Source organism: Folsomia candida, unplaced genomic scaffold (genome assembly GCF_002217175.1).
Source record: "Folsomia candida strain VU population unplaced genomic scaffold, ASM221717v1 Fcan01_Sc012, whole genome shotgun sequence".
NCBI lineage: Eukaryota > Metazoa > Arthropoda > Collembola > Entomobryomorpha > Isotomidae > Folsomia > Folsomia candida.
The window spans coordinates 2095996-2117709 of NW_019091204.1; the positions used below are offsets into that span (position 1 = coordinate 2095996).

The 21714-nt window shown below is 37.4% G+C and overlaps 3 protein-coding genes and 1 long non-coding RNA gene across 5 annotated transcripts; 1 reads left to right on the forward strand and 3 right to left on the reverse strand.

The window, feature by feature from the left end:
* Window positions 1–359: 359 nt before the first annotated feature.
* LOC110855187 (zinc finger protein 62) lies at window positions 360–3242 on the reverse strand. Of its 2 annotated transcripts, XM_035855899.1 has the most exons (4): window positions 3162–3242; window positions 3059–3079; window positions 2698–2792; window positions 360–2179 (listed from the first exon to the last, which is right to left on the reverse strand). In XM_035855899.1, exon 4 carries the CDS (start codon window positions 2164–2166, stop codon window positions 538–540), a length of 1629 nt encoding a protein of 542 aa, XP_035711792.1. In that variant the 5' UTR covers window positions 2167–2179; window positions 2698–2792; window positions 3059–3079; window positions 3162–3242; the 3' UTR covers window positions 360–537. The 2 variants fall into 2 exon arrangements, with proteins under 2 accessions (XP_035711792.1, XP_021959296.1); XM_022103604.2 differs by having other exon boundaries at window positions 3059–3232.
* A 2467-nt stretch (window positions 3243–5709) lies between these two features.
* LOC110855392 lies at window positions 5710–6445 on the reverse strand. Its single transcript, XR_002548455.2, has 3 exons — window positions 6368–6445; window positions 6262–6301; window positions 5710–6131 (listed from the first exon to the last, which is right to left on the reverse strand). It is a non-coding gene; the product is annotated as an uncharacterized LOC110855392 (long non-coding RNA).
* Window positions 6446–6597: 152 nt separating this feature from the next.
* On the forward strand, window positions 6598–8565 carry LOC110855188. The gene is made up of 2 exons (XM_035856038.1): window positions 6598–7051; window positions 7413–8565. Exons 1-2 carry the CDS (start codon window positions 6737–6739, stop codon window positions 7920–7922), a joined length of 825 nt encoding a protein of 274 aa, XP_035711931.1. The 5' UTR covers window positions 6598–6736; the 3' UTR covers window positions 7923–8565.
* Window positions 8566–17376: 8811 nt separating this feature from the next.
* Window positions 17377–18879, reverse strand: LOC118437179. The gene is made up of 2 exons (XM_035856026.1): window positions 18560–18879; window positions 17377–17899 (listed from the first exon to the last, which is right to left on the reverse strand). The coding sequence occupies exons 1-2, from the start codon at window positions 18757–18759 to the stop codon at window positions 17437–17439; spliced, it is 663 nt and encodes a 220-aa protein (XP_035711919.1). The 5' UTR covers window positions 18760–18879; the 3' UTR covers window positions 17377–17436.
* Window positions 18880–21714: the final 2835 nt, after the last annotated feature.

Consider the following 21714-nt stretch of genomic DNA (forward strand, 5'->3'; position numbering starts at 1 on the left):
GAAAATTTGCGATGCAAGGTTTTGCGCTGAAACAGTTTTCGAATTATTTTATATTACCTGCCGGGTTACAGAAAGACCTCCGGGATAACATATTCATACTAAGAAATTATTAATGTTTTCACCCAAAATACATATCTACATAATTATCCACAACAACATCTCCCCCCAACTACTTATTTAGAAACGCGTGACAGCCATAAAAAATCCAAACTATTCACAAACTCTGAAATATAATATTTTTTAACCAATTTGTCACGACCATGCATCACCTCACATAATTTCTTTCCATCACTACAATATGTTGAGAGCCTACTATTCAAATTTGATTTTGGGCATGAAACAATGCGTACTACGACGTATGTATGTACCAGTCCTCATTTATTTATCTCTAAGTAATCGTTAACATATTATGTTTACTGGGAATTTTTGCATTAGTTAAAATAACTCCAGTTATTTGGGGTGCGAGCCTAAATAATTTCTACAATATCTCTACACAAGCTGATCTATTCGACACGGGTCAATGTTACACCTAGTCACTCACATATGCACTCTTTTAACATGCTGGCTCAAAGAATCTTTCGACGCGTATAATTTCCCACACTCGGAACAAGTAACTTCCCTCCGCAAATGTGTAACCTTGTGTCTTTTGAACGCCGCCAGAGTCTTAGCCACCTTATCACACCCATCAAACCCACAAGGGAAGCCCTCCCCCCCACCGTGTTCCCCCTCCATGTGCTCCCTTAGTGAGGCCACGGTCAAGTACGTCTTCCCACAGGAGGCCTCCCTACAAACAAACACTCTACGATGGATGGCATGCCGTGATTCCAAGTGTTTCTCCAAGCTGCACTTTACCGTAAATCCGGCCTCACAATCCCCACATTTGTAGGGTTTTTCTTGTAAATGAAAACCAGAAATATGGATTTTCAAACTAGCCAGATCACCGCACCGTTTTCCACATAGATTGCAAGCAAACGGTCTCAATTTTAGATGCACCCGCTTCTCATGCTTCGCCAAGGAGTCCCTCGTCATGAATTTCTTTGGGCAAGAGGGACACCCATAACTTCCCGGGCCAGTGGCATGCCTGCTCTCATGAGTCCTTAAGTTACTCTTTTGACCACTGGCAAACCCACATTTTGGAAATAGGCAAGAGTACGGGCGCTCCAACGTGTGAACTCGGAGATGGGTCTCCCATTCCATATTCCATCTGAAGAGTTTGGGACAAAAGTAGCATTTCAATCGAGCCACGTGGTTCACCACGTGTCTGCGCAGGCCGCTCAGGGCATAAAAAGTTTCCCCACATTTCCCAACGTCACACCTGTAACGCGCCCCATGCACAATTCTCTCATGTTTTTCCAATATTTTCTCGGTGGACAACTTTTTCCCGCATTTTGTACAAATCAATTCTTTCCTTCGGACATGAGTAGCCTCATGACGTGGAAGGGCAGACCTTTTAGCAAACTTTTTCCCACATATCGTACAGGGAAAGCCGATACCCTCATGGTGCAATTTACTGTGAACCTTTAATGTTCCCTCGTGCTTAAATACTTTCTCACACCCGGGGATTTTACAAGAATAGAATTTCCTCTCACTCAGATTTTTATGGGTTTCGCGGTGGGTGTTGAGGGCTGCCATGGTTCCATGCTCCTTGCCACACTCCTCGCATTTAAGAGGTTTCTCCTTCAGGTGGAAATGCTTCACATGGCTCCTCACGGCGACGCGAGTTGCGAAACTCTTGGAACACAAGGGGCATGGAAACGGCTTGAGTTGGAGGTGAACCGCTTCCTCATGAGTTTTGAGGTGATCCCTCCTTCCAAACCGTTTCGGACAGGAGGGGCACTGAAATACTTTACGGGCGTCGGAGTCCCCGTGATGTTTTTCGTGCCGGCGAAGTCCACCCAATTCTCGGAAGGATTTTCCACAATTGGGGAACCCACAGATATGGGGTCGTTCCTCGTTGTGGGTTTTGATGTGGGTTTGTAGAGCGGTTTTGTATTTGAATTTTTTCGGACATATGGGGCAAGGGCAGGGTCGGAGGGAGGAGTGTGTCATTGAGTGCACTTGAAGGTGATTCTTCCTCTTAAATAGTTTCCCACAGGAGGGATACTCGCATCGGAATTTCCTTTTATTACCGCCTTCGTCCTTGCGCTGGGCGGGGGAATCATTCATTATGTTGTAATTTCTGTTGGGGTAACAATTATAAAATATAGTTTTACGGATTGTGCCTTAAAAAGATGGAAAATTTTGTATTATATTTCTTATGGCGAGCGTCAAATTTTTTAAATATTTACACAGACCATGACTTAATTTAGGATAATGCATTTATTTATTATGAGTTCGTATGCATAGGAGTGAAATTGTTAAAAATTGTATTCACAACTAAACACTTCACTTTGAGATGGGCATGTTCGTAAATCAGTTTTCAAGCCAAAAATTGTTTACGAACTTGTATTCTATTTTCTTGCTGCCTATTCGAACTCGTATTGAATATATACATACATGCATATCGGCGCTGTTCGTGTAAAAGTTGTCGGATCAAAAACCAGTTGGAAACATAAGTTGTCGGATGAATTTTTGGGAGAAGTGAGACTTCATAAGTATAACATGGTATCACACTTTTCCCGCATTTTCATCCGACAACTTATGTTTCCAACTGGTTTTTGATCCGACAACTTTGGCACGAACAGCGACGATATATACCTTTATGATTTGGCAAATGTTCTACCAGATGTGTAGGAGGTGGGGACCCTTGGAAATTTGGGATGCTACTTGAACAAATCCTTGAAGATTTTCCCCTAAAAGTCAGACAATTTATGCATTGAACGTGCATATAAAGTAGTCGTAGTCGCATACATGCATAAGTCTGAAGTCACTATTTTTGAAAAAGCATTAATAATGGATATTTCAATAAGTTGCTGTGGGTCCATTGCTGCCGACTGAGCGAATTTTTTTTTGTATGAGGCGAAGATTATCTTTAGTCGCTCAATTTATAAAATTTGTAATAAGTATTTATTAGTTTAATTGGAGGACAAAATTTAGAGGAAAACTTAAATAAACTTACTCTCGACTTATGTACACATGCCTGTCCATACGTTAAATTTGTATTATAAAGTGTGTCAACTTTTATAAATTTTTATTGTATTGAAATTTGTTATAATCATTACCTTATAAATTAAATAATAATTATTCCTTCAGCTCGTGCCTGCAATTTAAACACCATCACCAAGAACTCTCCTACCGGTCTTACTCTATAAGAAAGAATGAGCCGGAGTATTGTAAATGGATGGAATGCATTCTGTCTCCGAAAGCAAAAATAAACTCCAACCCTTTGTGATTAACAGTATGAAAATATTGTTCTGAGAAAAAGAGAAGGGCGAGTGGGTAAAATATTCCAAATGTTTAAGTTGTGCCTCAGGAAGAAAGTATGCCTAGCCCAGATTTTGTCTCCCTTTCAAAATGATGTTGTACTACACTCTTAAAAATCAGGTAGAGTCAAAGCGCAGCTAATGATTTCTCGGTAATAAATTTGGTAATGATTCGTTTTATGAATTTTAAGGAAAGCTAAATAGATGTTATGGCCCCATTGGCACAGGCAAAGCCCTCTCAATGAATTTTCAACAATTAGAATTTCCGCATTAAAACATCTTAAAAAATAATAAATGCACGATACACAAGTAGCGCAATAATGCTGAGAATGCATCACAAAATAAAACGAATAATTCTCCGAGTCATATTTTAATAATGCCCAAAAGTCAATCAATTAATGATCAAATAATTATCTCTAATTGACCATAATGGCCATATTGCGACATGTCGACAACACCGAAAAACATGTTTGCCAAAATTTCATGCATATCGCCGAAAAAATGCCGAAATTAAGCCAAAACAATTTAATTTAACTGGATTTCATCCATAGATTAATTTGCGCTATAAATCTCATTTTGCCCAGATCACACCGCGACCGCACCCCCTGGCGCCGAGGAGGTGTGGTCCAAGAGTTTGTGGGATCCTCCCCCTGGGGTCATATGTATGATGCCGCAAACCGATTTCGATTATCTTGATGCGTTCTTGAGTTATAGTGTTGACAGACAGACGGACAGACAGACTAACTAACCGATCGCATAAAGTAGCTTGCGCTACTTAATAATACTGACAAGATTTTGGTAATTTTGATCCTGCATCCTTGTATTACACATATTCAAAATCATTTTGATTTCAAAATGCTCATCATCTTCTTTGTAATTCTACCGTTTTTATGCATTAATAGTTTTTCAACACAAAACTAATAGTGTGCATACTGGTAGAACTTATAATTTTATGAAATCCATCATCAATTAAAATGTCGGTGTTCTTTCTGTCGACTGGATAATCAAATAATTTTGCTAAGTTGTAAATACGTAGAATTAAGCGATATTTACAGATATACGAGTAAGCAATACACTTACAGTTACAGGAAGCGATCATACATGCGTAGGAATTTTGCCATTGTCCAAGCACATCAATGGATTTGATACATATGTATTAATCAAATTGACAGCTGGAGATCATCAATCATTCTCGTTTTTTACCCCTCCCTCCCCCTCATACAAATACATATGTTGCGAGATAGGAATTTTAACATGGGAGGGATATACGACCTCAGACCGTTCCCTATCCCCCCTCTTGCGTTACGTACTTTATGAACGTTCCCTAAGGTGAATCACTCTGATTTACGAGACAATATAATTTGTAATGGGTGAGCTTATCATTGTCTGTTTAACTACACCTGCCTACAACGTAGTTAAACCGATAAGCTGGATTCCATTGGAAAATAGACAACATTAATCTATTTTAGTAGATAAACTCAACAAATATTTGCCACGTCAGGATTCAGACTGACAATGCGAAGCCATGAAGTGTTACCCTCAGATTTAGATGGGACTAATTTTATTTTGTTCTTGCCCCAAAATGAATAGAAACGGGTTTTTGCGTTTTCGAGAATACGGCCGTTTTGGCACTTTGCGGGAATTTCGAAAAAAAATTCCAGCCAAAATCTCGGATTTTCAAATTTCTCTAACTTTTTGAATTTTGGCGAGAATTGGAAAAACTCAAGACATGTAGGCTTAGAATTACTTCCTCTACGATATATAAATTCAATTTCAAAAAATTTTGAAAATTTAAATTTTGCTGGCATTTTGCAAATTATAAGATTCAAAAACTGGTTAAAAATTTAAATTTTCAAAAAATTTTGAAATTGAATTTAGATATTGTAGAGGAAGTAATTCTAAGCCTACATGTCTTGAGTTTTTTCAATTCGCGCCAAAATTCAAAAAGTTAGAGAAATTTGAAAATCCGAGATTTTGGCTGATATTTTTTTTATTAAATTCCCGTAAAACACCAAAGCAGCCGCATTCTCGAAAACGCAAAAACCCGTTTCAATTCATTTTGGGGTAAGAACAAAATAAAATTAGTCCCATCTAAATCTGAGGGTAACACTTCACGGCTTCGCATTGTGAGTGATCATGTCAAATTTATTTTTGATCCAAAATGGCAGTCCGAATTAATTGTCCAAATTCCGGTACATTGATTGATAGAGGTAAAACCGTACAATTTAATTTTGCTAGATATCAAGCACTGCAGATGTATATGTAATCACAGACTAGGAAATTAAAATAATAAAATAATCCTGATAGAAATACAATAAGAATATGAGTCAAAACAAATATAATACAATATTGTGAGTCAGGGTATAATTTTATTGCGTAATATTTTAAGACTTTGGGAACATTGTGTCCTTAATTGAGCAATTTAATTGCAGGATCTCTTCCCAAAAGATATCCAATTAGGAACAGCATAAGCGTGACAAAGGCCAAGATGATATTTTCCTTTCTCTCAAGATGTAACTGCTGCTCCTTTCTCCGATAGTAGTCATCTCGCACGGCCTTAATACTGCACTCCACCACTCTGCCCACTCCTGTACAAGAAGCTACAGATGCGTCACAGACCGCCTTACTGCAAGTGCAGATTGAAGATGTACTGGCTGCACTGGCCGTACTGGGAGCAGTCGATGAACCACTCCCCATATCAGACGAGCTACCGCTCCCCATGTTTTATACGATGTCTCACCACAGACGGTTGTGCCAAGTTGTTGTCTTCTGAAAATTAATTTCAAATTCCGAAATGGGAAACATTTTTCACTACTGCATATTGTACAGTCTTAGTTTTATTAACCGATCAAATGCTTCACGTGGGACTAAGTTGCGGATATATGGAATACATAGTTACCTGGGCAGTATTTAGCCTCTAAGCAAGACCAATGAGGAATCTGAACTATTAAAATCGCAGGAACTGTAGTGTGTCAACCTTATTTATAAATAATTTGGAAACATACCAAGCAAATTGCATGGGATGTTGTCTAGTATATCCCTAAATTGTGTGACTGTTCGCTGCCGTACGGTGCATCACTCTGATTGACAAAACAGTATGGCTTGATCTGGGTGGAACTTATCATTTCTGGTGTAATTAAACTGATAAACTGGATTCCATTGAAAAATAGATAGCATTAAACGATCCATTTTAACAAATAAATTCAATAAAGATATTTGCCACGTCAGCTTTTACACTGCGTAGATTGAGTGAAATTTATTTTTGATCCGAAATGCCAGTCGGAAATAATTGGACGAATTATAAAAATCTGTTGGAGGAGGTGAAACCCTACGATTTAATCGAAATTAGTAGAAATATGTTCTGCCATTAGGCAATGTACATCGGGAAGGGAGTTGTTGTACATGTCGTCCAAGGAGAGTCCGGCAACGAAAGTGTGGAAACATTTGGCAAAAAGGGTTTCGAAATGTTATCCGACGTTGTTGGAGATTGCGAGTGCAGAATTAATAATTTGGATAAAATTGCCGGGAACACTGGGTTAAGGAAACAAGAAGATTTGAAGATATTTGAAAATTTTAACGAACCTGAACTGTTTTCCGGGTCTAAAGTTGATGTCCCGTATTCATTGTTGGAAAAAAATTGCGAATATTATGTGAAGGTATGGAGATATGGGAAAAGATTTACGGTACAGGTAAATTGGGGGGATGAGAATTTTTTGAGAATTAATTTATCCTAAGAAATATTACACTCAAAATAAAGTTGTAAGAATTCTCACCGTGCGTGAACGCACTACAATAATGCTCTACCAGCATTGGTAACTATTTATCTACAATTTTTGGCTAATTTTTGCGCAAATTATAAATTTGTTAATCCCCGGTGGGAAAATTGATACCATAGCGTAACAAATTTGAGTGTAGCGCAAAATATTGTCACAATTTGTCGATAAATTATTGCCAAGCCTGGTAGAGCATCACTATATAGTGAGTTCACACGGTGAGGATTCTGACCACTTTATTTTAAGTGTGTAAATTAAAAATATTGATATTTATTAGGGGGAAATGGGTATCAAGGTCGGAATAGCTTTTCTCAAACTACTTTCTGACGAGGACATAGAGGCAGAATCGACACCTGACAATTTCTGGGAATTGAGGTTTAGTGAGGAAGATAGAGATCATTGGGTTGAATGGATAGAATCCAGAACTACGAATGCTAAAAGAATTCCAATGCTAACCATGGGTATTTTTATTCTACTAAATCATCTCGGTTGTCCTTGGATTTGGATTGCAATCGGGAAACTGCTATCACCTATAATTGTGGCGTGTTTGGCTTCAAAATTTCCTGCTGTAATTCGATTTTGCGCTCTGTTACTGCTGGTTAACTCACCATTTTGTGAATTAATTGCGTCATTCGGATTAGGATGTTGTATGAAAGGAAGTCGTAATCCTGTCTGGAAAATAATATCATGGATTTCCGTGTTCTTTTTAGCCATGCTACAGTTGCTACTGCTGCGTTTGCATCTTTCTTTCTTGTATATTGTGTATCCAATGTGCAACCAGTGTTGAAATATATGGTAAAAATTAAGGAAAAATTTTTTGAACTTTTTGAAATACCACAAGGTGAATTTGACATTTGAAATTTTGAGGAAATGCTTAATATGATAGTCATACATAGCTTCAAGGCGGGTTAGTGTGGACACTTTTCGGAAAATTAAATTTATTTTATAAAATAAAATATCATTACAATGCAAAATTAATTGTTTAAAAATTACTAGAGGATTAGTTAACTATTAGACTTCATATTACAGACATCAAATTTTGTAGAATATAATTTAAATTCGTAGTGTCAAGTGCCAAATAGTATGTACTTATGTAATGATTGTGTAATGCTAAGATATTCATTATTTAACTTCAGTCACTTCCGACTTGACATAGATTTTTTAAAATGACAAATCTGGCCTGTAAATTGGAAACTGTCCTCGCAGATCGGTCTCAACTTGCTGGTTTTAACTGGATATGTAATTTTATCAGCACTTTTAGCTTCGTAAATTTGAAATAGAATTATTTTATTTTCCAATGAATACTACCTTCTTGGCACGAATTATCATTAATTTCGCGAATGCTTCCTCGAATATATAAATTTTCTGACATAAAAATGAATTCATATTCAATATCAGAAAAATAAATACGCCTATATTTTTCCTGTAACAATGCGATGGTGTGAAGTGCAACTCTCCGATTTGGCTGAAATTTTGGAATTGTGCAGTCCCCGTCAATACCACTAACGTTTCTTGAGGCAGTTTGTGGGATGGTTGGGATTTGTCGAAATATTTGAGGTCATAGTTGAAAAACAGGTGATTTTTACCAAGCGGAGGAAGAAAACTCCACGTCCATGTGTCTCAATAGGAAAAATCGCCAGTTTTTCAACTATGACCTCAATTATTTTGAGAAATCCCAACCATCGCACAAACTGCCTCAAGAAACGTTAGTGGTATTGACTTGGACTGCATAATTCCAAGATTTCAGCCAAATCGGAGAGTTGCACTTCACACCATCGCATTGTAAGTACATAGAGGGTGACCTTGGTCTTTGTAACTTTCCATTTTTTAAATAAAATTTTCCGTTTCTTTTACATGTATCAGATAATTTTCACTTCGAAATTATGTCAGCGAAACTAAAGCATTCCTTTATACATTTTCTCATCTTGTGATTTGGCAGATAAGAACTATATTAAAATTGAGTACCCAAATTTTCATCAATGACAAAATTTTATCTCAAGCTTAATTTGCACACACAAGTTGAAATTTAATCCATTTCCTTGAATTCTTAATTTACTATTAATGGATAGTACTTGAATAAGTAATAACTTTAACCACAGTATTGGTCGAAATATCAATAAATCGGAGCCGCCTAGCTCATAAATCCTGAAGCGTGCGTATTCTGGTTATAGTTAACCAAGTGATACATAAGTAAAATAAAGAATACCACCGCCGCGATGTACACGAAATAAATTAAATACAGATAGTGTTATAATAAAGTTACGGGTAACCTAAAAAAACCCCTCTCTTCGAATACATACACTACACCCAATTATTCTGAGCCCGATTTTTTTCGCCGCACCAATAATGGAAAATCTTAAAATGAGGTCGAGATTTCAAATTGATTTTTTTACAATTTATCTATCATGTATTTGTCATCTTGCATACAAATTTGCAGAACAATTGGATTAATATAACTTGCTTAAAAAAATCTCATCCATCAGAAAATGCAAATAAAGCGCCAAATAATTGTGAGCCCTCACATGTTTTCTGAAAACAAATAACTTAAAAAAACCGAATCCGCTCGTCAACATCTAATTGTTTTATAAATTATTACTAGTACCTTCTTCTAATATAAATTAAAATTAGTTTTGATAAGAAGAAGAGATAAAATGTCTCATAAGAAGGAAGTGAGCATGGAGGTCAGGAATAAAATTGTTGCTTATCGCGAAAACGGTCTCAGTTTTGGGAAAATCAGTGATAAAGTGAAAATTTCGAAAACTGGGGTTGGAGGTATTATCAGCAAGTGGAAAAATACTGGAACCGTGGCGAATCGGAGTGGACGTGGAGCAAAACGCAAGACAACAGTTCGGCAAGACTCAGCAATTTTGCGGAAGGTCCAAGTAAACCCTCGCCTGTCGGCTCCAAAAATCGTTGCTGAAGTGAAACAAGAGTTTGGTATTTCAGTTACACCTCAAACTATTCGAAACAGATTAAATTCAGCTGGATTAAAGGGGAAGGTTGCAAAAAAGAAGCCATGGATTTCATCAAAAAACCAGAGGAAACGTTTGGCATGGGCACGGGAGAAGGCAACTTGGTCAATTGATGATTGGAAGAAGGTCCTTTTTTCTGATGAGACCAAAATACTACTCTTTGGATCAGATGGCATCACTCGAGTGTGGAGGAAGCCAAAGGAAGGCTTGAAAAAAGAAAATCTCAGGCCAACTGTGAAGCACGGTGGAGGTAACATAATTATCACGCCATGAATTTTAGGGACTTGGCCTAAATTTTTATTTTTTCCGCAGGCAGGCTGATGGTGTAGGGCAGTATGTCGTGGGGAGGAGTCGGGACGTTGGAATTCATCGAAGGCATTATGACAAAAGATGTATATCTCGACTTGTTGAAGAGAAACCTTAAGCAATCGGCAACCAAGTTAATAATGGGTCGACGATTCACGTTCCAACAAGACGGTGACCCAAAGCACACTGGCAAAATCATTCCCAAATGGCTAAAGGATAACAAAATTAATATTTTGGATTGGGTTGCACAGTCACCTGACTTAAATCCAATCGAGCATTTGTGGTCAATTTTGAAAAGACGAGTAGCTGAGCAACGCCCTACCAATTTGGCATCATTAAAGGAAGTCATCTCAGATGAGTGGTGGAAAATCGATGAAAAGGTGACCAGACCATTAGTGGAGTCTATGCCAAGAAGAATTTCTGCAGTTATCGCAGCAAAGGGGGGCCATACCAGATATTAATTTTAAATTAATGTGAGGGCTCACAATTATTTTGCGCTTGATTTGCATTTTCTGATGGATGTGATTTTTTTAAGCAAGTTATATTAATCCAATTGTTCTGAAAATTTGTATGCAAGATGACAAATACATGATAGATAAATTGTAAAAAAATCAATTTGAAATCTCGACCTCATTTGAAGATTTTCCATTATTGGTGCGGCGAAAAAAATCGGGCTCGGAATAATTGGTTATAGTGTATGTGCATACATAAAATTAGTATTGAACTCTGCCGCTGTGATGCTACAACGAACGCGAATAGTTTTTTCTGCTGGTCAGAATTTCAAGATGATGCTGTCATACATACGTCCACAGCTTTGTGCCCATTCAATTTCATCAGTCCGTCGACTTCCAGTTCCTCATCCGTCTTACAAATATGGGCCCTTGATGATAAATATCCTTTATTCGAATTCTCTCCACTACGAAAATTCCTACCTGAGCCATGCATTTCCACATCTCACTTCTTCTCACTGCACTCTAGATTCGAATCAAGTGCTCATCTTCTCCTACTTATATATATACACATCTATGAAATATGTGTGTATAGATAACATCTGTCAAGCAGGGTTCAATGAATGTTCAGAGAGTGGAGTTTACTCCATTATTTAATTGGTTATGTGAAAAAACACGTGTGCCTGTCTATATTGAAATAGTTATGTTGCTATGGACTTTGTTCCATGTGCTTCCTCGTGTACAGACATGGGCAAGATAATTATCTCCGATACAAGATCAAGATAAAAGATCAAGATAATATCTCATCTTCTATCTTGAACCAAATCGATTGATCCTGATCTTGATCTTGATCTGCTGCTCGGCGATCTTTTATCTTGATCTTGATCTTTATCTTCTCAAACACAAAAGTTATACCAAATAAAAACCATTAATTCTGGATTTATTAAATTCACAATTATTTAACATGAGATAATATAAAAAATGCGCAAGTGCACGATTAAAAATATTTGCTGATCAGTACCACTTGATTTTATGTACCATTTGATGGAGTTTACTTGATCATATTAACTTGATCTTAATCTTATGCAACATGTACAAGATAGTTTTAAAAATATATTGCAGTGGATAAGATTGTATGCAGAGAAACCCGATATACGTCACATATTGTACCTAATATTCATTATAATAATAATATTGGTAACAAATCTGTTCAATATCGGGCAGCAGTAGCATGGGCTTCTCTTCCGGAGGAGCTTGTATCGCATATGTGCATAAATACCAATAGAAATATGTTATACCCTACATTTACATACACGTGCATAAGGATATAAAAATTTGCAAGGATGGTTAACGGAAACTAATATTAAAGTGTTTCCCATAACGCGAGCATTGTGAATATTTTACCTGGGAAGTTTAAACATTATGCATATGTAACATGGCATTTCATGTTGGACAACTCACGTGTAAACATGTAGTATGCCAATACGTTTGCAAATGCTAAGTGGTCAATTATCTGCAAAAACTGATCGAATGGACGGGGCTTCAAATTTTTGTAGCCCCGTCCATCTGCGAATTTAACTAAGTTACGCCTTGCAATATCGTGTTCCTCCATTTATCATGAAATTAGTGAATTAAACCAAGAACCTTTGGTAAATATCCAATTAAATTATGTGACTATTGGGGCACAAAAGATCTAATCTACACAAATTGAAGCGTCCCAATAATAGCGACCAAATTGGGTTGAAAATCAATATTTGTACAACTATGTAATCGAAATGCCAATTTAACACCCCCTATAAGGGGCATGAAATCAACGTTGCACAATAAGCAGATGAACGTAATCCACATACTTACTTATGTCCATATGCATGTAGGAATTTAATTGTATGTTTACGCTCAACATACTTTCTTGTGTAATACTGATTTTTTGAAATTGTGAAATCAGTATTTCCTTTGGTTCACATTGTATACTTACTCAGAATTGTGTTTAAAAAAATGAAAACTACTAATTTCCCAATTAGTCTTTTCATATTTTCAGTAGCATCCAATTTTACAGAATCACAATACAAGCTCAAACTGCCATCAGAAGTGTTGATCACTGTAATCTCCAATTTTTGTATTCGAGGGGCGCCAAGTATGCACCAGATAAGAATCCTACACTCTGGCTTGTCGGCTTCAAAAAATCAAGATTACGAAACATTCCTCTATTTCCAACATTGTTTCCACCCTACAAACAACAACTCTTACCAAGTGGAACTACCATCTTCATTTTACAAGTCACTTCATGGCCTGCGTTATCTTAATCCTGAAAATAATTTAAGGCTGTTTGTCGAGGTTAAGAATTTTGACATGTCGGCGTTCCTCCCGCCAACGCCGCAAATAAATCTCATTTACCTACAAGGGAAAACTATCGAGTCATGGATACCTTCTTTTAATTTACTCCTGGAAATTGACACCCCAACATATTTTTTGGTCGATATATTGGGTTCGAAAAATTTAGTTCTAATCTAAGTTCTTTCAATATTCTTAAAACCAAATTTTGTGAGAAAGTATTTTCTCAATCCCTCAACTTCAGATTTATAAAAAACCTCATACATAACAAAGAATAATAACAATATGAACATTTATTTTTCAGGACCTGACGAGCAATCCTCTTCACTAGGATTATTGTTAGCCTCAAACATTTTCCACACTAATGGTTTCTGGAGGCCTGAATCGCATTTATCTCAATTAACCCTGCGTACAAAAAATATCACAACCGACGAGCTTATCACCACTTCAGTTCAACAACAGCAGAATTTTCATGGACAAAAGCTCCTTTGGCGGGCAGTGCATGGAGTCAAGTTCCTTAACTTTGGTCACCTTTGCGACACATACCTAAAATTCACGTCAAGGTTGGAATGTATCCCAATCTTCCCCTTAGTCTTTGCCTTAACAACCTCGCTAAATGCGACCCTAACTCTACGTTCCATCCTCACCAAGGCCGACAAACAGCTGGACTTCCACTTTCCAGAATTATACCTTCGCCGAGTTTCAACCCAAGGTGAACCCGCCACCACTATATCCGAGGAAGAACCCCCTTCCTTCTACCTGCTGGAGTACACCGACACAGTTCTGCCCATTTACTGCATGCCTGTCGACGCCGTTGAACTGGTAACGTCCTCGAACTTTTTAGTACCAATGCTGTCAATTGACATCTACAGCATTCTACTCTTTGTCTTGGCATCCTTCTGTTATGCGGCAGTTCAAAAGAAATGGCTCGCCATCTTTCATCTGAGTCGCTTCGTCCTACATCAAGTTCACTGCAATAAACCCAACTCTGGCACTAGAGCCAGGGTTGCACTTCTTGTCTGTCTCTGTTGTATGAGCATGAGCGCCTTTTTTGAAGGTGGGATAACCAGTGGACTCGTGGCGCCTGACAAACCCATTGTATTCCACTCTTTAGCTCTACTTCACAAGGCGGGATACAGAAGCCTATACACCGGAATTTCTGGTGAAATGGACAATGTAGAGAAAAAGTTTCAAAAGACTGCGACGATGGAGTCGAACTACACAACAGAAAGTGGGACATGCTTCAAACTTTACTTCTTTAAAAATAGCGTGGATCAGATTGCCAATATTGTTCGAACGTCGGAACATTCGGTTAGGATGTCTCGGACCGGAGCGGTTTTAGTAGAAGGCGAAATGGCGCAAACTTACATCAAATACATGGCGAGGAAATTTCCCAATTTATCCTGTTTTGATGTAAGTGGGGAACACATGGATAAATTGGGTGGGAACGGTCCCATGCCGAATGTTGGGTTCAGATGGGAGGGAAAGTACAAAGGGGCCCGAAGGATTCGTGCCATTCTGGAAGGATTTGCCTCGGCTGGAATTGGGAAATTTTATCGGGAATTTCTTAACTATCGACTGAAGCTAGCAAATACGGAATTCGAGCCGTCAGCGGATAACGATGAGACGGAAAATCTTAACGAGAAGTCTGAGTTTGTGACGCTAAAGGGAACCGGGCAAGTTTTTAAACTTTGCGGTGTTCTCTGGCTTGCGTCTGGGATTATTTTAGTGTGTGAAACTATATGTTATGCTTTAAAATCTTTGAAATAAAGTCATGGACTTATGTATAGTACTGTGTAATATACATACTAGGATCATCTACACACAGGATCATCACCCCACCAAATACATACATGTATAAGTAGCACATTTTCCAAATTAAACTAATTTTTATGCTGATTTTTAATTATTAATTAAAATGGGACTATGTTCAATTATTCCAGTTATTTTAAATTACAATGAGGGAGGCAGGATCGATAATACATTTTTCATGGGACATGTGGTATTGATTTCTATACGTGAATATTGATTATAATTTTGTATTCCATTGAACCAATTTTTGATTATAATGAAATAAGAAGAATTATTTTGCCAACCACAATGGTGATGTTAAGGTTCGCGAAACAGGAATTAAGTATGTCATTTCTGAGGAGCAAAAGAATAAAGGACCCAAGAGTGATTGGCGGTGCGACTATTGTCGCCCATATTGGGATGAACAAGTGGACGTTTCCTGGGGTATCCGGGCAACTTCTCCTCTTACTGCACAGTAAGTGCTGTAACATGACCAATAAAACTTGTATTTTTTATTCATTCTAGTCAAGAAATACATTCACAGAGGAAAAAATATCAGTTCAAATCATCATTATATAAAACATAAATAAATAAAAAGTACACATGCTGATCTCAGGTCGTCGTCTAAAAAAATTGGTGCAATATTACATAAATGATGAGCTTACCAACTCATTAGCCGGGCAATAGTCCTCAGGTGTGGATGAGGGTGTGTATAAAATTCTTGTGCCACGTCCAGTTTGCCAAAGAGGTTTACTTTCTGTTGAGAAATACAACCACTTCCTACTTTTGCACTGCGCTCTTTATATTTTTTGTAGCAAAAGAGCAAATGAATTAAGTTGTTTAGGAAAGGGTCAAGAATTACTCCGAAAGTTTGTCACAGATACAAATTTGTTGTCTGGAGGGGATTTTCTTGTATATAATATGCATAGTCTTTTACATCTACCAGATGACGTTAAAAATTGTGGCAAATTAGATAATTATAGTGCATTTCCGTTCGAAAATTACCTGCAGACGATTAAAAAAATGTTACGAGCTAAGAGCTGACCCCCTTGAGCAAACTGTAAATAGGATATCCGAACTATCAATTGTTACAAGATCAGAAACCACATCACGAACAAAAAGATTTAAGATTATTGGTGAAGCGAGTTTCTCCATCCGTCCGAAAAAAGGTGAAAATTGTTGTTTAGCTAAAAATGGTGCAATTGTAATTATAACTGAACCGTTAGAACAAGGAACATTTAGATATAGAACGTTTCATAATATTAAAAATTTTTACATTGAACCAATTCAAAGTTCGATTTTGTCAATTTTTCTTGTAGACAATTTGACAGATGATGAGAAAGTAGGGGACATCTCTATGTTAATGACGAAAGTTTATTTAGTACCATATAAAGGTTGTAAATTTGTAGCGGTACCGTTACTGTAGTTGATTATTTATGTAAATTTTATGTTTTATGTTGAAATAAAAATAAATAATAAATAAATGAGTACGAAGTATGTATATTTGATTTGATTCTGCACTAAATCAGCATTAGAATCAAAGTTGAATTTGGCTTCGAAGCGTCTTTAATCCAATCATGAAACAAACGTAATTCAAACTAAATTCAAACCATAATTTGACTTGTGGACAGATTTGTTCCAAATCAAGATCACAAGTTTGCTGCCATCCAGAAATGGTGGACAAATCGTGCTTTCCTACAGATCAAACCGACAGATTTGGAACAGAGCAGATCCAAGTTAACATTGTTGACTGGGTAATAGTTAATTTCGTTAACAAATTAACGTTATGCGTTAAATGTGCTTCATAAGAATTTTGAAAAATCCTGGCTCACCCGTTGTAAGTAAAAAAAATATAACTAGGTTGACCCAAAATTCCCAAATCTCGGCAAGGGACTGTCCAGAAAGCATGTGATCGATTTGGGGGGAGGGGGGTCAAACCATCCCATCCTTCCCATGTTAATTATGACATGGGGCATTTAGATCACCAGGGTGAGAGGGGTAAAAATCGATCACGTGATTTATGTATGTACAGCCCCTAAAGAATTTATTACCATGTCGGAACTGTAAATGACTGGACAGTTGTGCTATCAATTGAAGATTTGTGACGCAAATTCTGCTACCGTAATATATTTAATTTTTCAGGCATGTCGTCTCTCGACATTCTGAATTATATCCTGATTGATCATACAAACAGTTTACAAAATTGATGTACCCGTCGTGCCTGCCAGTTGTATGTATGTTTTCGGTGCCAAACAAACGTGCTAAAAATGTAGGTCATGAATACTTTGTGAGTTATGAAATTGTTGGTGAAAACAAGTAAAACATACAGGGAAAAGTATGACCTTTGACAGGTATATGGTTTTTAATCAGCGAATTTATATCGTCATCCTATTGTGAATTAATTTCTACTGAAACATTATTCTTTTGACATGTATGCGTTGAAGAATGTAGCTTAAAGCAACAAAAATGTGACTAGCTGATCCAAAACAATCCTTGATATTAGGAGTGACGTTGATCTATCTACAAATGTGTCATTCCCAGATTCAACTTTTAAAGGCGAGCATGACGCAATATATTTCTCTTCCCATCTCGACATCTTCTTTAATCCTTGCCTTGCTGTCTTGATAAATTCTTCAGATCTTGTATACGGGAAGGACCAACGTTTGAAGAGAAATAGAATCAATACGAAACAATCGAAGGCCATGAAATAAAATAGTATCAAAACAGGCAACGGGATCTGGTCAGTGGACGTCAGGATGATATATAGGGATGCACTAGTCAGCAGGATTGTGCCACCAATAATGGCCTGCATCATTGGGTCTATGCAGAAATTTTTTAGTAAGCGAGATAACAATTGGAGTTCTCTATATTGAAGAAGTGACATCCTGCGGAAGTATTCTTCAGAACCCAGATCCCTGGAAAACGATTATTTATGGCTGAATTTTTAAAAGAAGAAACTAATATTTTAATACTTGTCAGGCATTACCCCTCCTCAGTGACCTCACTCGGGTTCAGTGTACCTCGGTGGGCAATGTTATGACCCAAAACGCACGATTAGTTGAATCTGTCGTTTAAGGTGAGAAATTTATGTTAATTTTACGGTCGCCTGAACCCGAACGTGGTGACTGAGGATGGACGTTGGTTGACCAGTTGTCAAGAATTAGTTTCTTCTTTTAAAAAGTGAACCATAAAGTGAACCAGAAATGCATACAGTTATCTCTTATTTTTCTTGTTACTTGATGAAAACCAGTCATGTCGGGCCTAAAGCAAGACGTAAAAGCCGGCGTAAAGTACATATTTTACTGATTAAGATGAAACGATTTATCGAATCTTAATATATTTAGCAGGGTAGCACTGTTTCCCGAAATTATAGAATCTTGGGTAAAATGAGAAATATAGAAAGGTTTGAAACAACAGGAATATGCATATGCATAGTTCGGCTGATAGCATGAATATTGGATACTTGAAGATTTGACGGATAGACTTTTGAATGTTTCTGGACATTGGGGGCTAGATGTCAGCTTCGATATGCATATGGTATCCGTCGAGCTATGCGACTATATACAGGAGCGTACCTTTTTAATCCATTTAAGAGCAGAAGTTGTACTTCAACTGCAAGCAGAAGGGCAATTAAGCCAAATACTGGTGTGCTGGGGACAAGACGACCTGTATAGGCGGCGACGAAGGCTTGTATAATTCTTTCTAAGAAAGGTCCGGACGTGTCGTTCCAATCCTTGCATGGAAACGTTGCCATGGTGAGGAACGCAGGTGGCATGCAAGGTTTAACGAAAGTAGTGATAGCAAATGTGATCGGCGTGGTTGTTAACGTTGAGATGGTGAGGAGCGTAATGCCAATAAAATAATACTCAACGTACCCACGGAAACCCGTTTTTAAGTATAAAATAACTTAACTACTTAAAACTAGGATTCCCCTTTTACATGTCATCATTTTTTTCCAATGAAAACAAAATCATGAAAAATTTTACTTGAATCGTATGACATCAAGTTGTTTTGCAAAACAAGTAATCAAATTTGGAGCTGTAAACCACAGTATGTAACGAAATTAATGATTCATGCTCCCTTTCAAATTTCAACATTATTTTTTTACCATGTATGCATCATGTATCTGTCCGCAAATCTGCCAAATTTCAGACAAATTGGACTAATTTTAAGTAGTACAGGAAAAATTGAATTTCAAAAAATTAAATTTTAACGCAGTGCGACTCATGCGCACGCTATGATTAATTTCGTTACATACTGTATATGGAGACGCGAATTCAAAATTTTGACCAACCTTTCTGCCGATGTTTCCCTTCCGAAATAATCGAAGAATTAAAAACACATAAGGTTTCCGTCGGGACACGGAGAAGGTGCAGTAGGCCGAAGCAAGTAGCTGCAACTAGGACTAGAAAGACCGTCATAAGGATTTGTTTCCAGTTTTTAGAGATAACACCTGCACTCGAACTTTGAATTTGAAACCATTTCAATATTAGCAACAATTGAAGCAAGAGAGATCCAATGGCAGAGGAGATTTGAAGAGGGGCCCATTTTTCTTTGTTATGGCGGAGATATTTTTTATCATCTAAAATGAAAGGAAATGCGTGGCTCCAAAGGATGCTTTTGACAATAACCTGGCTGATCGAGGTGTAGGAAGATACTGTTCCATTGTAGGACAACAGATATTGCTTAATGGAAACCTTGAGATTTTTGAATTGGGCTGCAATTTCCAAAAATAGGGAAGCCGGACTGGAAAGCATTTCCATACTGGTAGGATCACTGCTTCTTGTAAATATAGTAGGGGCGACACTTTGGGGTTCGGTGGATTTCAAATCATTGCCTTATGCATTGCCTCGCGAACCAAATTATGAGGCCGGTTAGAGTTTTTGTTATTCAATAAGCTCTTACAAATGTAACGGCTTTGGTAGCAGGGCGAAACAAGCCGTTCCCCAAAATATTATTGGACTAACCCCCTGATCTCGAGACGATTGACGCAAAATAAGATTCAATCCTAATATGTTCGTATATTGCTGCAAATCGGTTTTGATGATCTCGAAAGGAAATTGTAATATTTTGCGAAAGCAAGTTTAGTTTCAATAAATCGATATTTTCTTGACTACGTAAACTAGAGTTTTCATTCTAATAAATATTGTATTATATGAGACCTGTTATCCTTGGATTTTGGCCGGATATTTTTTCAATGCAAGCCATGGATTTTGTTGATCAGCTAAATCCAAAACTGGATCGAGTTTCTGGAAATTTTTGTGGACTATCTCAACTCAATTCTGGGTTTGACACTATATTTTCTATATTAAGGATACTATATTAAGGCCAGGGGTGAAATTAAGGAGAGACTTGGCATTCGATGCGGCTTGGGAGGAATTAGTTGCTGAAATGTCAACTGAAAGAAAACAATGAATATATTATATCCTTAGACGGAGATACCCCAGTCGATGGGCAAAGTCGATCGATGGGCAATTTTATTACGTATTTAGGTAGACATCCGCAAGGTGATTGAATAAGCTATGAATACTTGAATTTGCAGGGTTTGTTACATATTTAATGTTTGGCGGGACACATGCTTCCAAATTATTCAGAGTGCATTTCATACACCGTTTAAACTCTAAATAATGCAGAAATGTCAAATTTGTTGGTAAAATTCTAGTATCGTACTTGCATGCCTATTTACACAAATCTATATGATTCGGTAAAAAGGTGTTACCAGACGGCAAGCTGGGACTGACGTTTGACTGACCCGGGACGGAATGATTCCAACCAATCGGCCTAATTTTTTCAAGTTAAAAAAACGATTGATTTTTGCGTAGTGACCCGAGTTTTAAACTATCATAAAATTTACTTGACGGAATTTAATGTCAATTTGTTGAATGTGCTTCATAAAAATTTTGAAAAATCCTGGCTCACCCGTTGTAAGTAAAAAAATATGACTAGGTTGACCCCAAATTCCCAAAACTCGGCAAGAGACTGTCCAGAAAGCATGTGATCGATTTGGGGGGAGGGGGGTCAAACCATCCTATCCTTCCCATGTTAATTAAAACATGGGGCATTTAGATCACCAGGGTGAGAGGGGTAAAAATCGATCACGTGATTTATGTATGTACATCCCCTAAAGAATTTATTACCATGTCGGAACAGTAAATGTCTGGACAGTTGTGCTATCAATTGAAGATTTGTGACGCAAATTCTGCTACCGTAATATATTTAATTTTTCAGGCATGTCGTCTCTCGACATTCTGAATTATTTCCTGATTGATCATACAAAATTGATGTACCCGTCGTGCCTGCCAGTTGTATGTATGTTTTCGGTGCCAAACAAACGTGCTAAAAATGTAGGTCATGAATACTTTGTGAGTTATGAAATTGTTGGTGAAAACAAGTAAAACATACAGGGAAACGTATGACCTTTGACAGGTATATGGTTTTTGATGAGTTGCGTAAATAAGGATTGGCAAAATTTTAAAGGGATCACGAGAATATCTGAGTCGCCAAATAATTGAAAAAAAGTTTACATAAAATCAACTTGCGATGGAGGTCTCCCAACGTATGTATGCTCACAGATTTGGACGAAACTAGCGTCAATCGATCACAAATTTAATTAGTATGAAATTTGCAAATGCAACTATCTGCCATTGCGCATGTCTGGCGGAGATTTTTGCATCCCAAGAGTCGAAAACGGGCCACAAATGCAACCATTTTTTCCCTTTTCGAGTTGTGC